The sequence below is a fragment of the Calonectris borealis genome, chromosome Z (assembly GCF_964195595.1).
Source record: "Calonectris borealis chromosome Z, bCalBor7.hap1.2, whole genome shotgun sequence".
In the NCBI taxonomy this organism is placed as follows: Eukaryota; Metazoa; Chordata; class Aves; order Procellariiformes; family Procellariidae; genus Calonectris; species Calonectris borealis.
In genome coordinates this window covers 714,853-727,836 of record NC_134352.1, presented here as the reverse complement: position 1 = coordinate 727,836, position 12,984 = coordinate 714,853, and the positions used below count along the sequence as shown (strand labels likewise).

Here is a 12,984-nt window from a genome sequence, read left to right as displayed (position 1 = left end):
GGGTAAGAGATGCTGGGGCGGGCAGGGGCCTTCCAGCCACAAGGGCCCAGGCGAGGCGCCGCGGCCCCCTTGGCCCCCCTCCTCTAGAGGAAGGAGCAGCAAACTCCTCCGAGGCTGGAGCAGGGAAGCAGCCGTGCCGCGCCAACCCCAGGGCACAGGCAGCCCGCCTTGGAGCGGCGGCTTGGGGCCCGTCCCGAGAACCCTTGGGCTGGAGCACCTGTGGCAGCAGCATCCCGGGGCTTCTCTCCTCCTCCCGAGCAGAAAGCCAGACCGAACTCTCCTGCCCTTCTGCAGCCTAAGACGCAGTTCCCCCTCCTGCCCCTGGAAATGGGCCCACTGCCACCCTGGCGTGTCTCCGGCTCCCCACAGAACGGAGAGCCAGGCACAGAGCTCTCCTTGATGCCCTCGCCTGCTGTCTCCAGCTCTCTGTTCCTGCTGCTCACTGTCCGTTTCCCCTCCTGCCCAGGCTGGAAAGCAGCATATGAGGATCCACGGCTACAAGTGGAGCGGGAAAGCGCTAACACATTGTGGCCCAAGGAGCCTGCTGATGACGTGACGGTAACGAGCTCCTGCTTTGCTGGGGGTCTTGGCCATGGGGCTGGCAGGAGACTCGGATGAACCCGTGCATCAGCCATCGGGCGGGATGGCACGGCCTCCTGCCAATCAGGCTGCGGGGTCCTACCACCGCTCTGGAGGGAGTAGCCAAAGGCTTTAACCCAGCGTCAGCGCAGCAGCTCCGGCCGTCCTAGCCACCAGCGAGCTCTGGTTGCTGGCAGAGCCCGCACACCATGACCCTGTCCCCCCGCTCCCCTCCTTCAGCCCACAGGGCAGCTCCCTCTCCACAGCCCCCAGGGCTGCAATCACCCCAGACCAGCCCCTGCATTTGTCTCCCTGGGCAGGGGGCCAGCGCTGCCCCAGGTTTCTCACTCCAGAGCCACCACTGCTCAGTTGTGCCCCGCCACCAGGGCACTCAGTGCAACACCTCTTCCCTCCCTCTCTCCCTCAGGTATTTGGGAGCTTCCTCCTCCCGCCTGAGAGGAGCGACCTCATCCTCACGGTCTTGAGGGGCATGGTGCACCCAAGGGTCTCTGACACCCAGCCGGTTGCCAGCATTCTGGAGATGGTCTTGAGAGACTCGTGCTCAGGGCTGACCAAGGTAGGCAGTGTGCAGCTGGATGGCCCTGGGCGCTTGCCTTCAGGAGCCGTTCCCCCTGCCCCAAGTCCAGGGCTTGGGAGCACCCAACGGGCGGCCTCTGAGGCCAGCAAAGAGCGACGGGAGGGAAGCAGTTCTTGGTGCCATCTGGGGCCATGGCTGTGCTCCACTCCACTCCACCGCATCCCCCTGCCTTCGCCAGGTGGACGAGGTTGTGCAGACCATCCATACGGAGCTGGCGCATGTCAGCCAGAAGCCGCTCCAGGACATCCTGAGGAGGACGCTTCTCCAGTTGGCCCACTTGTACCCTCAGGAGGTGACCACTGGCCTGCTGCAGGCTTCCCCGCTCTGTGACAGGTACGTGGCCCGTCAGCCTCGGGGCCAGCTCAGGAATTCTGGGGCCTGCCCAGGCAGAAGGGGTGGTGGCCGAGGTGGCCCCACTGACAGTGTGCTCTGGCTCTGCAGCACTGCCAGGGCCATGTGGAAGATGCTGGCCTCCGAGCCCTGCCTCGCGGATGATGTGCTGAAGAGGCTGCTGCTGATCCAGCAGAAAGGCACCAGGCAGCACCACTGCGAGGCAGAACTCGTCTGCTGCAATTTTGTGTCTGTGAGTGTCTGGATTAGGCCTGCTCTGCCCCGCCTGGGGCTGCGTGTCCCGCTCCTGCCCCTCCTCCCCTCTCCACCTGCCCCCAAACCCAGACCTCCCCAGGGGCGCCTGGACCAGGGGCCTCGGTGCCACAGCCAGGTAGGGCAGTGTGTGCTGCTCGGCCCTGCGGTGCACAGGCAGGCAGCCTGCCCCTGCCCCTGCTGCCCTCTGTGCTCTTCCTCCCTCCTCGCCTCCTCCTGCCTGCTCGGCAGCTGGGAAGCGCGGGGCAGGGCGGCTCCCTGGCCAGAGCAGGCTGCGGGGCCAGGCAGGGGGAGCCCAGGGCAGCCAGCAGGGCCCATGGGGCCAGCTGGGCTGTTCCCTCTGGACCACAAAGGTTCGTGTGCCCATGCTACAAACGGGAGCCGAGACCTGAGAGCCGCCACAGGCGGGCTCCCGGCCAGGCAGCCGGGCCGGGCTCTGCCCTGGCATCTCCCTTAGCTTAATGCAGCGCCTGAGCCCCCCCACCCCCAGCCCTGGGCAGCGCCGCAGGGACATCTCTGCAGTGAGAGCACTCCCTGGGTGTTTTCTGCAGCTAACCGGTGCCATGCACGAGATCTTCCTGGTGGCAAGCCGATGCTGCGTGACTTTGCTTTTCCACGAGCTCTTCATGGCGGTGATCCTCCAGATCTCCTTCAGCTTGAAGGACCTACAGCAGAACTGGTCCAGCTCTGGCAGTCAGAGCAGGGAGGCCGAGCATCATGCAGTCTGCTCCCTCAGGTGCTCTGTCCCTGCTCCCTGGTCTCTGCCCTGGGCCCAGAGCCGGAGCTGGGGCTCCACGTGTGACCGTGCTTTGCTCGGCATGCAGGAACGCGGTGAGCACCACGCAAGCTCTGTTCCATTGGCTCGGTGGTGACTCCCTGGTTGAAGACCTCAAGAGGCAGGGTGCCTGGCACATGCTCATGAGACCCAAGACCTGCCACACTGGTTTCAGCATGCTGGCTAGGTGAGAGCCTCATCAGTCATCCGTGTCTCCCCCGGCGTTTCTCCCCTGGAGAGGAAGGGCCCCCCACATGATCCCCTTCCTTGTGGGTGGTGGGGCGCAAGCAGCCAACACAAGGCGCAAATGCAGGCCTGGCCTGTGGGGTAATGGCTGGAGCTGGCAGCGCAGTCCCAGAGAGGTTTGCCTGCCCAGCTCGGTGCTGTCAATGCCTTCTTCCTCCGGGCAGGGCGCTGTGCCATGAAGCACCAGCCTACTCCACCGCCGTGTCTAAACAGGCGGTCACATGCCTCCTCCAGAGACAGGACTACCAGGACGTCGGTGCCATGGCTGTCTTTGTCGAGGTGGGCCTGGTGGCAAGCGCTGCCTCTCTGAGGACAGGCAGGGGGAAGCTAGGCTGCGTGCACGAGGCAGAGGGCAGAGGGGAGGCGGCGAGGGCCCTTTGCGGGCCGTGCTGCCTCCTGCCTGGGCTGTGACCGGCCCTGGTGCCTTGCCCCAAGCCGTCCAGGAGCTCTGCTGGCTGTGCTGGGCTCTCACTCTGCTCCTGGGTCTGTTTCAGCTCCTGGATTGCACCGACTTGGAGCATGTCACTGCCAGTGTCCTGCGCGTCCTCCAGTTCCACCTGTACAGCAAGAGCTTGGTGCTGCGCAGGATGGCAGTCAGAAGCTTCGTCAAGCTGTGTGGGAGACCCGAGAAGGTGAGCAGGGGCAGCTGGGCACAGTGAGGGCGTCCACCTGGGGCCGGGCTGCAGGCGGTGGTGCGCGCAGCGGCTTGCTCAGGCTTTGCCAGGAATCGGGAGCGGCGGGAATGGTACCCGCTGCTCCCACTGCCCTGTTCAGCGGCCCCTGAGCACTTCAGGCCAGGCCCTGGGCTGCACCACACGTGGAGAGATCTTTGCCCAACAGGCGCTGCACCCTCTACACGCAGAGTGGTTTTGCCGGTGCGGTCCTTGGTTGCATCACAAAATGAAATTGTGTGTTTCATGTAGGCAGCGACTCTGCAAAGCCTGCTGCCAGACATCATGGAGCGACTGCAGGATGATGACAGCGACGTCAGGATGGCGGCCCTGACTTTCCTCGGCAACATGCTCTGCCTGGCAGACAGGGAGACAGCTGTCCCCATTGCTCTGCAGCTGGTTGAGATGCTCCTGCCACTCTTTGAAGATGTAAGGCGGGCGGGAGAGCAGAGGCTTGATTAGCATGCCTGGGGGGCACGTGTGCATGGCCCGGGGGTGGTCCATCCCTCTCTGCACCTGCCCACTGGCCCGTGAGTTGTCTCCTCACTGCAGAGGGAGAGCCACAAGCATTCGTCTCCTCACTGTGGGCTTGGAGGAGCCAGGACTGAGGTCCTCCCCTCTTCCTTCTCTCCCCCTAGGAAGCCAGCTATGTGCGAGAGCACTCCGTCCTCCTCTGGAGAGATGCGATGGAGGTTGCAGTCAGCACCCACGAAAAGCTGATGAGGAAGGACGTGCAGACGAGCCTGGTGCCCCTGTTTTTCCACCTGCACGACAAGGACAACAGCGTGGCTCAGGTGGGGATTTCTAAGCCCTTTGAATGTGGCTCAATTGGGGCCCAACCTCTGGAGTCCCTGGGGAGGGCTCGGCGCCCCTCCCTGCCTGCAGCCGCAGAGCTGGCAGCAGCTGAGGTGGGCAGGGACATTTCTGACACCTGCCCTGCCTGATCCAGCAGAGCTCAGCAGCAGTGCGCAGCCACAAAAACCTAAGTGCTGGACCCCCCATGGGCTTCCCAGCAGCGCCTGCAGGTGTCTGAGGCCAGGGTTCGGACCCCCAACCATTGCCGCCCCCCTGCTCTGCCTAGGGACCCCAGGTCCTGTCCCCTGGGCGGCGGTGCCATCTCCCAGTCTCTGCTGCTCTGCAGGCCTCTCAAGAAGCCCTCCTTGGAGCTGCCAGGTTCCTGAAGCGGAGGCAGCTCAGGAGGCTGCTGGAGACAGCGCAGACATGGAGGGTCGGCGAGTGCCTGGTAAGGATGGCCCCAGAGCCCCACACCCAGCCTGGAGAAGCCCCCCTCCCGCAATGCCCAGCGCATGGGGCTAGCAGCTGTGCCCCCGCCCACTGCGGCAGCCCAGCGCTGCCCGCCTGCACCGCGCACAGGCTCCCTTTCCTCCCCCCGAGCGCAGGGGTGCCGACGGAGCCCCGTCCCAGCTGGGCCTTGGCAGCAGGGTGGCACCGCAGCACCCTGGGGAGCACCCCGCCCTCTGCTCCCTCCAAACCCTGGCACCAGCCAGCCGCTGGCTGGGCCTCTGGGCAGGGGAAGGCAGGGGAGGCCAGTCCTGGGTGTAGGGGGAGGGTCTGCGCCAACCCTGTCCCCTTGTGCTCTCTCCAGCTGACGGAGGACAGCAGCAGAGTGGAGGAGTACCTGCACCAGAGCCTGCCGTACCTGCAGAACCCACAGAAGCCCTTGCGTCGGGCAGCCGTCAGGTTCATTGGTGAGCCACAACCCCGCTGGGGGTCCCTCCCTGCCCCGCGGCAGCTTAGCCCCAGCCCCAGCTGCTGCCGAATCCACCGAGCGGCTGCAGAGCCCTGACTGCCCGATGCGGGGCCGGGCGCCCATGGGGCTCCTTGCCGCCCTCTCCCCCGTCTGCCCGTGCAGGAGGGGCTGGTGGGAGCCTTGTTGGGTCCCTCACAGCCTTCTTGGGCTTCACGCTCAGGGGACCGCCCTGGGCTCAGCCTTGCCCAAGGGGAGGAGGGCATGGGGCCAGGCCCACGGGGCCACTGAGGGGCAGCTGGGCTGCTGGGGTGGGCAGGCCAGAGGGATCTGTGACAGGCTGTGTGTGCCTAGGGCTCGCCGGGCGGCAGCTGAGGGATGGGCACCAGCAGCTCCAGGTCATCTACAATGGTGAGTGAGGGCAGTGGGGTGTCTGCGGGGGCTGGCAGGGAAGAGGAAAGACCCTCCCTGCCCCGGCCGGGGAGGGCTCTGCTCCCTGCGCGGGTGAGGGCGGTGTGGGCAGAGCAGAGATTTCAGGGGCATGTGGGGCATTGGTGGGCAGCACCTTCCGGCTGATGCCAGCACCCCTGCCTCCCTCCTGGCCGTGGGAAGAGCTGGCGGGGCGGGGGTGGCCCTGGCCGGAGTGGCTCCTGAGGTCCCCACAGATCCAGGCTCTGACTTCGGCTCTGTTCCTTTCTGTCCCAGCCCTTCAAGATACAGCAAATGACAGCAGTATCTCGGTCTCTTCCCTGGTGCGTCAAACCCTGCTGATCCTGGACACCGCAGTGAAAGAACCTCCCTCTGGATTCCGCCTGCAAGCGCTGTGCCACCGGCTCCGGAGGGCATGGAGGAGAAGGACCCCTGCCCCGGGAGACGGCTGGCTGTGCTGCTGGAGCCATGTGCAGAGCTGATCCCGGGGTGCTCTGCACACTGGCACCACCTGAGCAGCTGGACCTGCCCCTCTGCCAGCAGCCCGGGGCCGTGCAGGACACCCCACACCCCGCATCGTGGCCCCAAGGTGCCAGCTGCTCTGCTGGGCTGTGAAACTAAGGGGAGAGCTGAAAGAAAGCTTTTGCCTGCCCTGCCCTCTCCAGGGAGATCCCAGCCTGGACAGGTGCCCGCTTTCTGCAGCGCTCCCATTTCATGGGGAAGGGGACGGGTGGGCCATGGCCCACGGCTCCTGAAGACACGCTGGCCACGAAGCCCAAAGAAGCAGCCAAATGCTGTGGCAGGGCAGCAAGAGGAACACTTTGGATGGCGACCCAGGAAGGAAACGGGCATCCTGCAGGCCGGAAGCAGAGGCCTTAGCACAGCCGGCCTGCCTGCGTCTCCCAGCCATTGATAAAAAGACCGTGGAACTTCACATGCTCTTGGAGCTCTTCTTCGCCATCCCCCACTGCCCCGCTGCCCCCCAGACACCCGTAGGGTACCGAGTCTGCCAGGCCCCACACGAGGCCCTGTGGAGCCCTGCTGCCCCCAGGGGAACCCTGCCAGGCCCCCACGCACCTCTGCGGAGCAAAAGTGGTTTTAATATGATGTTGTAAAAGTGCGACGTTAAATAAAGTTCGATGGCAAGGTTCACTCTGTTAATTACTGCATGGAAAAAACATACGAAGGAAAATTGAGTTACGCTCCAGTTGGAAGGATTCACAGAGAGACCGGGGACACAAAAGGGTAAGGAGGACCCTCCCATTGAGTCACAGGGTTCAGAGTGGACCCACTTGCTTCCTAAACTCCTGATGGAGTCTAGATGCAGCTAAATCCAATCTTAGCCTCACACTTAGACAATGGTTTATGTCTTATGGAAGATATTCAAAGAGTAGGGAAGACCCCGCCGTTGAGTCACGAGGTTCAGAGTGGACCCTCTTGCTTTCTAAACTCCTGATGGAGTCTAGGTGCAGCTAGGTCCAAACCTCGGCTCAGACTTGGTTAACGGTTTATGTCTAAGGGATTATATATGCAAAATTTGTGTAATGTTTCATTAACATCAGTTCAGCGTGCAATCAAAGCTACCAAGACAAAATCAAAGTTACCATACCACGAAGCTATGCGTGGTATCGGTCGCTTACCAAAGATCTGCCGTTGGTAAAAGGTCTCTCTGCCTCGAGGAGCAACATTGAGAGGTGTCCCAGCTCAAGGGGAGACCACCGCCATGCAGTCAGGCTGCCTAGCAGGGAGAGCTCAAAGAAGGCTCACTTAGGCTGTCATATTTAAGGGATAAAGTGGTTGGCTCGTAGTCAAAATTACATGCGATGGAAAAGGTATGCGTGAGACTCCTTGTACCCACAACGTTCTTTGTTCCTTGATAAATGAGTCTTGGAAAAGCCACCCGCCATTCATGTGTTAAGCGCATGATCGGCAACCCAAGCTCATACGCAGCAATGCTGACTCTGTCACCCTGCTCCTTTGTGGGTTTTCAGAGAACAGATTGAAGCTGGAGGAGTTCACAGCCCGGCTACGGCTCTTCCGGAGCCTGCACCAAACCACCGCCAGTCTGGTTAAGGGCTCGAGTGCATCTGTCACTGCCGTGCTCAGCAATAAAAAGGGAGGGGAGGGGTTTTCGGGAGGTTAGCCAGCTTTCACTTGGCAACTGGTTGGGCATAGGTCTATCCATGGGTGGTAGGTGCTTGCCTCTTGCCTTCGCATTACTTGCTTTGGTTTGTTTTCTTTCTCTCTTCTTCCACTTCTCCTTTGCTTATGAAACAATTTTCATCTCGCCTCACCAGGTTGCTCACTTTTACTCTCCCTTTCCTCTTCCCCCAACCCAAGCGAGCGGCTGTGCGGAGCTTCGCAGCTGACCAGGGTTAACCCTCAGCACCCGGGTACGCTGCCTTCGGTCAGTCAATACCGGTAATGAGCTGCAGTCGCCTCTCCCGTTCAGTGTCTTTATTCTGTGATAGTCACGTAGGGAATGACTGAAAATAGAGGAGTGAAATGAATCCATGGTTTTTGTAACAGGTGACTGTATTCACTAGGACACAAGGAACTGTTAATCGGCTGATGACGAATAGATGACACCCCATGTAGAGGAGACACCTCTAGGAAAGCAAAACGCTGTTTGTCTTGCCCAAAAGGAAAGGCCCCATTCTGTCTCCCCGAAACGCCCTTCTTCCTTTTTTTCTATTCAGGAGAGAGTTGAACCTTACTCTCGGAAATGTAGCTCTTTCTCTTTATTCAGGAAAGATTTCATCTGTCTGGGAGGATTCCAAAGGAGAGACAGTTTATAGGAACAAGATGTTCCACCAATCTTTTTTTTAATTTATTTTGTGGCTTGTGGCTTTAGGCCGAGACGTCTGGCACGCAGAAAGGCAGGAGGCCTGGCAGGGGAATGGCCGGCCGCAGCAAAGGCAGACCGTCAATCCCAGCCCTTCTGTTGGCTTTCCTCACCCGCCCCGGGCTGCTCCCAGGTGGAGCCGGGCCGGGGCCGGGGCCGGGGCCGGGGCCGGGGCCGGGGGCGTGCGGTCCCCGGAGCAGGGCGGCTCCGCGGCGGGGGCAGCGCTGGGGAGGGCGGAGCGGCGCTGCCGGGCCTGGCGCTGGGAAGGGCCGCGCGTCAGGGAGCGCCGGGCCCGCGGCGCGTGCTGGGAGGCGTAGTCTCCCCGGGGCGGCAGGCCGGGCGGCCATCTTGTGCGTGGCGGGCGGCCATTTTGTGCGTGGCAGGCGGCCATCTTGTGCGTGGTAACCACCAGCCACAAGGTTTCCTTTGTTGGCTTGGCCCCCAGTTTTTACCCATAAGCTCTCAACCTCTTCATCGCTGTTCTGCAAAGACAGCTCTGTCCCGTCAATCAACTTTTTACATAGAGGGCACCCCTCCCGCCCCTCCGTCCTGCCCTGTCCCTTCTGAACAGTTTATAGCCATCGAATGCAGTGCTCCAGTCGTGTGATTCATCCCACCACGTTTCAGTGACAGCAATTAGATCGTAGCTTGTTATCTGCGCCATGGCTTCCAGCTCCTCCTGTTTGTTACCCATGCTGCGTGCATCAGTACAGAGGCACTTCTGCTGGGCTCTCGACCACGTCACCTGTGTAGAGGAATGCACCCTAATTCCTCGGAGGCATTTCACTGGTGTTTCCCTGCGGGCTCCTAACACATCAGCAGCCCCTGGCTCTTCTCTGTTGCTCAAAACTCCATCCCCTTCCCCTGCTAAATCTAGTTTAAAGCCCTCTTTATCAGCCTGGCCAGCTTGTTGGTGAAGACCCTCTTGCCCCACTTGGTCAGGTGAATCCCATCAGCTCCCAACAGATGCAGCTTCTCAAAGGTAGATCTATTATCATAGAAGCCAAAACCTTGAGTATGGCATCAGCCACATAGCCTTTCCTTCCAGCATTCACCTTTTCAGTTCATGTCTTCCTTCCTTGGGCTGGGAGGATAGATGAAAACACCACCTGTGCTCCAGATCATTTTAACGTTGCTCCAAGGGACGCACAGTCTTTTTTTGTTTTAAGTTGCCTCATCGCAGCGTCATTGGACCCTACGTGGAACAGTAGGAGCGGATGACAATCCGTAGGGTTCACCAGGCTCGGCAGCCTCTCGGTAGCATCGCGATAGCGAGCTCCTGGTAGGCAGCAAACCGCTCTAGAGAAATTGTCTGCATGGAAAACGGGTGCTTCGGTGCCTTTCAGTAAGGAATCTCCAGTTACCAATACTTTATGTGCTTTTCTGGTGGCACTGGTTCTAATGCGGGTGGGTGGTTGGATCAACTTTGCATGGCCGGCTTCTCCTAGATCCTGTCTGTTACTCATGTGCTCTTCATTCTCCACCCCGAGAGCATCGTATCTGTTATGTAGGGGCACTTTGGGGGGAGGGGGAAGGTTCTTCCTTCTGCCCGCAGCAGAGACAAGCGTCCAGTCTCCTTCATCTCGTGAGTTACTTGGGTCAGTGTCCTGGTTCCAGCTGGGACAGAGTTAACTTTCTTCCCAGTAGCTTGGCGGGGGTGTGCCGTGTTTTGGGTTTGGTACGAGAGGAGCGTTGATGGCCCATTGATGCTTTGGTTGTTGCTGGGTGGTGCTTGCTTTTCGGCTTCCCGTGCCCTGCCAGGTGCATGGGAAGCTGGGGGGGGAGCATAGCCGGGGTGGCTGACCCAGCTGGCCAACGGGGTATTCCATGCCATGTGACGTCATGCTCAGTACATAATTAGGAGACGTGGGCCGGGAAGGGGGTGCTTCTCGCACTGCAGGATGGGCGGGGCGTCAGTCAGCGGGTGGTGAGCAGTTGCTTTGTGCATCGCCTGCTTTGTATATTCTACTACTGTTGTTGTTATCATTGTTATTATTACTGCTCTACTTTGTTTTATTTCCATTGTGAAACTGGTTTTATCTCAACCCGCGAGTTTCCCTACTTGTGCCCTCCCGATTCTTTCCCCCATCCTACCGGAGGCGGGGGGTGAGTGAGCGGCTGCATGGTGGCTGGTTGCTGGCTGGGGTTCAACCACAACAGTCAGTCAGCTCAAGGTTGAGTTCCGGCTAACCTTCCCCTTGCGCAGCCCCAAGGCAGGGCTGTGGCTCAGCCTGGGACAGCGTGCAATACCACATATCGATCTCCCGCTCACGTTCCCAGAGACTGCTGCCTGTTGAGCTCCTCTTGGAACATAGCTACTTGTTTGAAGAGTTCTTCTGGCTGAGCACGCTTGCAGCTATGAGACCCACCGCTGCCTTCAGAGGCTCCATGGAACACTCAGAGGGACACCGCCCACGCTGGGCCCGCGTCGGAGCAGAGGGAACGGGCAGGGAAAAAGGAGCTGCGGAAGAGAACAGCGAGGAACAAGGAGTGCCAGAGAGAGACCACAGTGGCTCGGCCCCAAGCAGTAGTGCCACCGGCCCCTTGCAGGGGAACAGTGACCTGCAGCCATAACGAGGGGCCTGAAGACAGGGAAGGAGTTGGAGGGGTGCCCGCTACAACCTTCTTGTTCACCCCAATCAGGCGTCAGTGGTATTCACGAGCACCTGATCTATTTATTCTGTGATGACTATCTCACAAACAAGCTTTGTTATGTACATATTGTTAGAAAACAAACAGCAAAACTGTAATAAATAACAGAAACAGGAAAACGTGACTTCCTAGAATACACCTTGTTTCACTTTTCAATTGAGAAGGAAGAACTACAGTTTTATTTCCACTTTCGAGTTGCTGGTCCAAATCCACTCTTTTTGAATCAAAAATGTATGAAAAGAGACACCCTGCGGATGCAGATTAGGGATCACTATCAGCCTCTAAGAAGTGACAGGTCAGGGGGCAATGGTTTTGAACTAAAGGAGAGTGGATTTAGATTAGATACGAGGAAGAAATTCTTTACCATGAGGGTGGTGAGACATTGGCACAGGTTGCCCAAAGAAGTTGTGGATGCCCCATCCCTGGAAACGTTCAAGGTCAGGTTGGACAGGGCTCTGACAAATCTGATCTAGTTGAAGACGCCCCTGCCCATGGCAGGGAACAGGACGTATTTCTGCGGGTGGTGGGCAGGGTGCAAGAGGAAGCCCATCGACCACACAGCCAGGTTTCAGGCCTCCAGCCAAAGGGGGAGCGCCAGAGCTGGGGAGTCCTGCCTGTGGCAGGGGAAGCGCACAGCGGGACCGGAGGCTGCGGTCAGAGCCAGCGGCGAGTCGACTCCCCTGGAGAGCCCGGGTCACAGTGGGGGGCAGGACGCCCTGCCCCTCCCGGCCAGGGTGGCAGCTAACAGTAGGGCCCTTTGTGACCTAGCCTTGTGGCAGCTAGTAATGCCCAGCACTGGTGCGGCAGCCCCAGAGTGTCCAGCACTCTCTTGAAAAGCGACATGCACTGTGCGGCTCGAGCCCGAGCCCGAGCCCAAGCCCGAGCCCAAGCCCAACCCCAAGCCCGAGCCCAAGCCCAAGCCCAACCCCAAGCCCAACCCCAAGCCCAAGCCCAAGCCCAAGCCCGAGCCCGAGCCCAAGCCCGAGCCCGAGCCCAAGCCCGTGTGTGCAAAGTTTCCCTCCGACCCCTGGCACACAACAACCCCAGGGCCAAGGCGCTTCCCCGACGCTCCACCACCCGCACCAGGTGAGAACGCGGGGCTGGGGCTGGACCAGCGTCATGGGGACCCCAGGGAACCTGGGCCCAGCAGGGGGGCCCTTCCGGAAGGGGCTAGGGGCAGGAGAGCTGGCGCCAGGGCTGGGGTGGGCGGGTGGGGACTGCCCACTGGAAAACGGCATCCTGCAAGAGATCCCCCTTGTCGCTGTCCAGCTCCTCTGCTCCGCCACCCTCCCTGTTCCAGCCAGGCAGCACTGGGGTGGAGCCACTTGCCGTGGGTTGCCCCCTCCCCACCCCCACCCCTTTCCTCCGTCCCACAGTGATTTCCCCCACAGGAGCCTTGCACCCAGGGCGTTAAAGGATGAAAAGGCTGAGGTGGCCAGGGCGGCAGAGGATGAAAGTGCTGGGGTGGCCACTGAGGACCATCAGTGGTCAGAAAGCCCCGAGCAACATGAGCTGCACAGCAAGGATTTGGGCTCTGACAGCCCCGTCAGACACGCAGAGGAGGACGAAAGCACCAGCATCTCCTCCATCAGTGAGTATCGACAGGACCCCAGGGGACCACCTCCTGCCTCGGGGCACAGAGCAGGGCAGGGAGAGGCAGCTGGGCTGGCAGGAGGCAGCGGTGCTGCAGGGCTGGGACCTTTCCTGCCCTGCTGCCAGCGGCATCCCGGGGGAGACGGGGCATCAGCACCCTGGCCCAGGGCTTGCTGTGTGCAGGGCAGCCGGCGCAGGGCTGGAGAGAGGGTCCCTCTCTTCCCTGTACCTCCTGCCTCTGCCTGCAGCTCTCCCCACTCTTGTCCTTAATCAGGTGCAGCTTCC

At 60.6% G+C, this 12,984-nt stretch overlaps 1 protein-coding gene across 2 annotated transcripts; it reads left to right on the top strand.

The window, feature by feature from the left end:
• The first annotated feature begins 901 nt into the window (after window positions 1–901).
• Window positions 902–6,759, top strand: LOC142075886 (maestro heat-like repeat-containing protein family member 7). 2 transcript variants are annotated; one of them, XM_075137938.1, is made up of 13 exons: window positions 903–1,156; window positions 1,356–1,510; window positions 1,619–1,760; window positions 2,332–2,516; window positions 2,605–2,742; window positions 2,966–3,080; window positions 3,296–3,433; window positions 3,725–3,901; window positions 4,111–4,266; window positions 4,614–4,715; window positions 5,079–5,181; window positions 5,535–5,591; window positions 5,886–6,759. In XM_075137938.1, exons 1-13 carry the CDS (start codon window positions 1,070–1,072, stop codon window positions 6,089–6,091), a joined length of 1,761 nt encoding a protein of 586 aa, XP_074994039.1. In that variant the 5' UTR covers window positions 903–1,069; the 3' UTR covers window positions 6,092–6,759. The 2 variants fall into 2 exon arrangements, with proteins under 2 accessions (XP_074994040.1, XP_074994039.1); XM_075137939.1 differs by lacking the exon at window positions 4,614–4,715 and having other exon boundaries at window positions 902–1,156.
• Window positions 6,760–12,984: the final 6,225 nt, after the last annotated feature.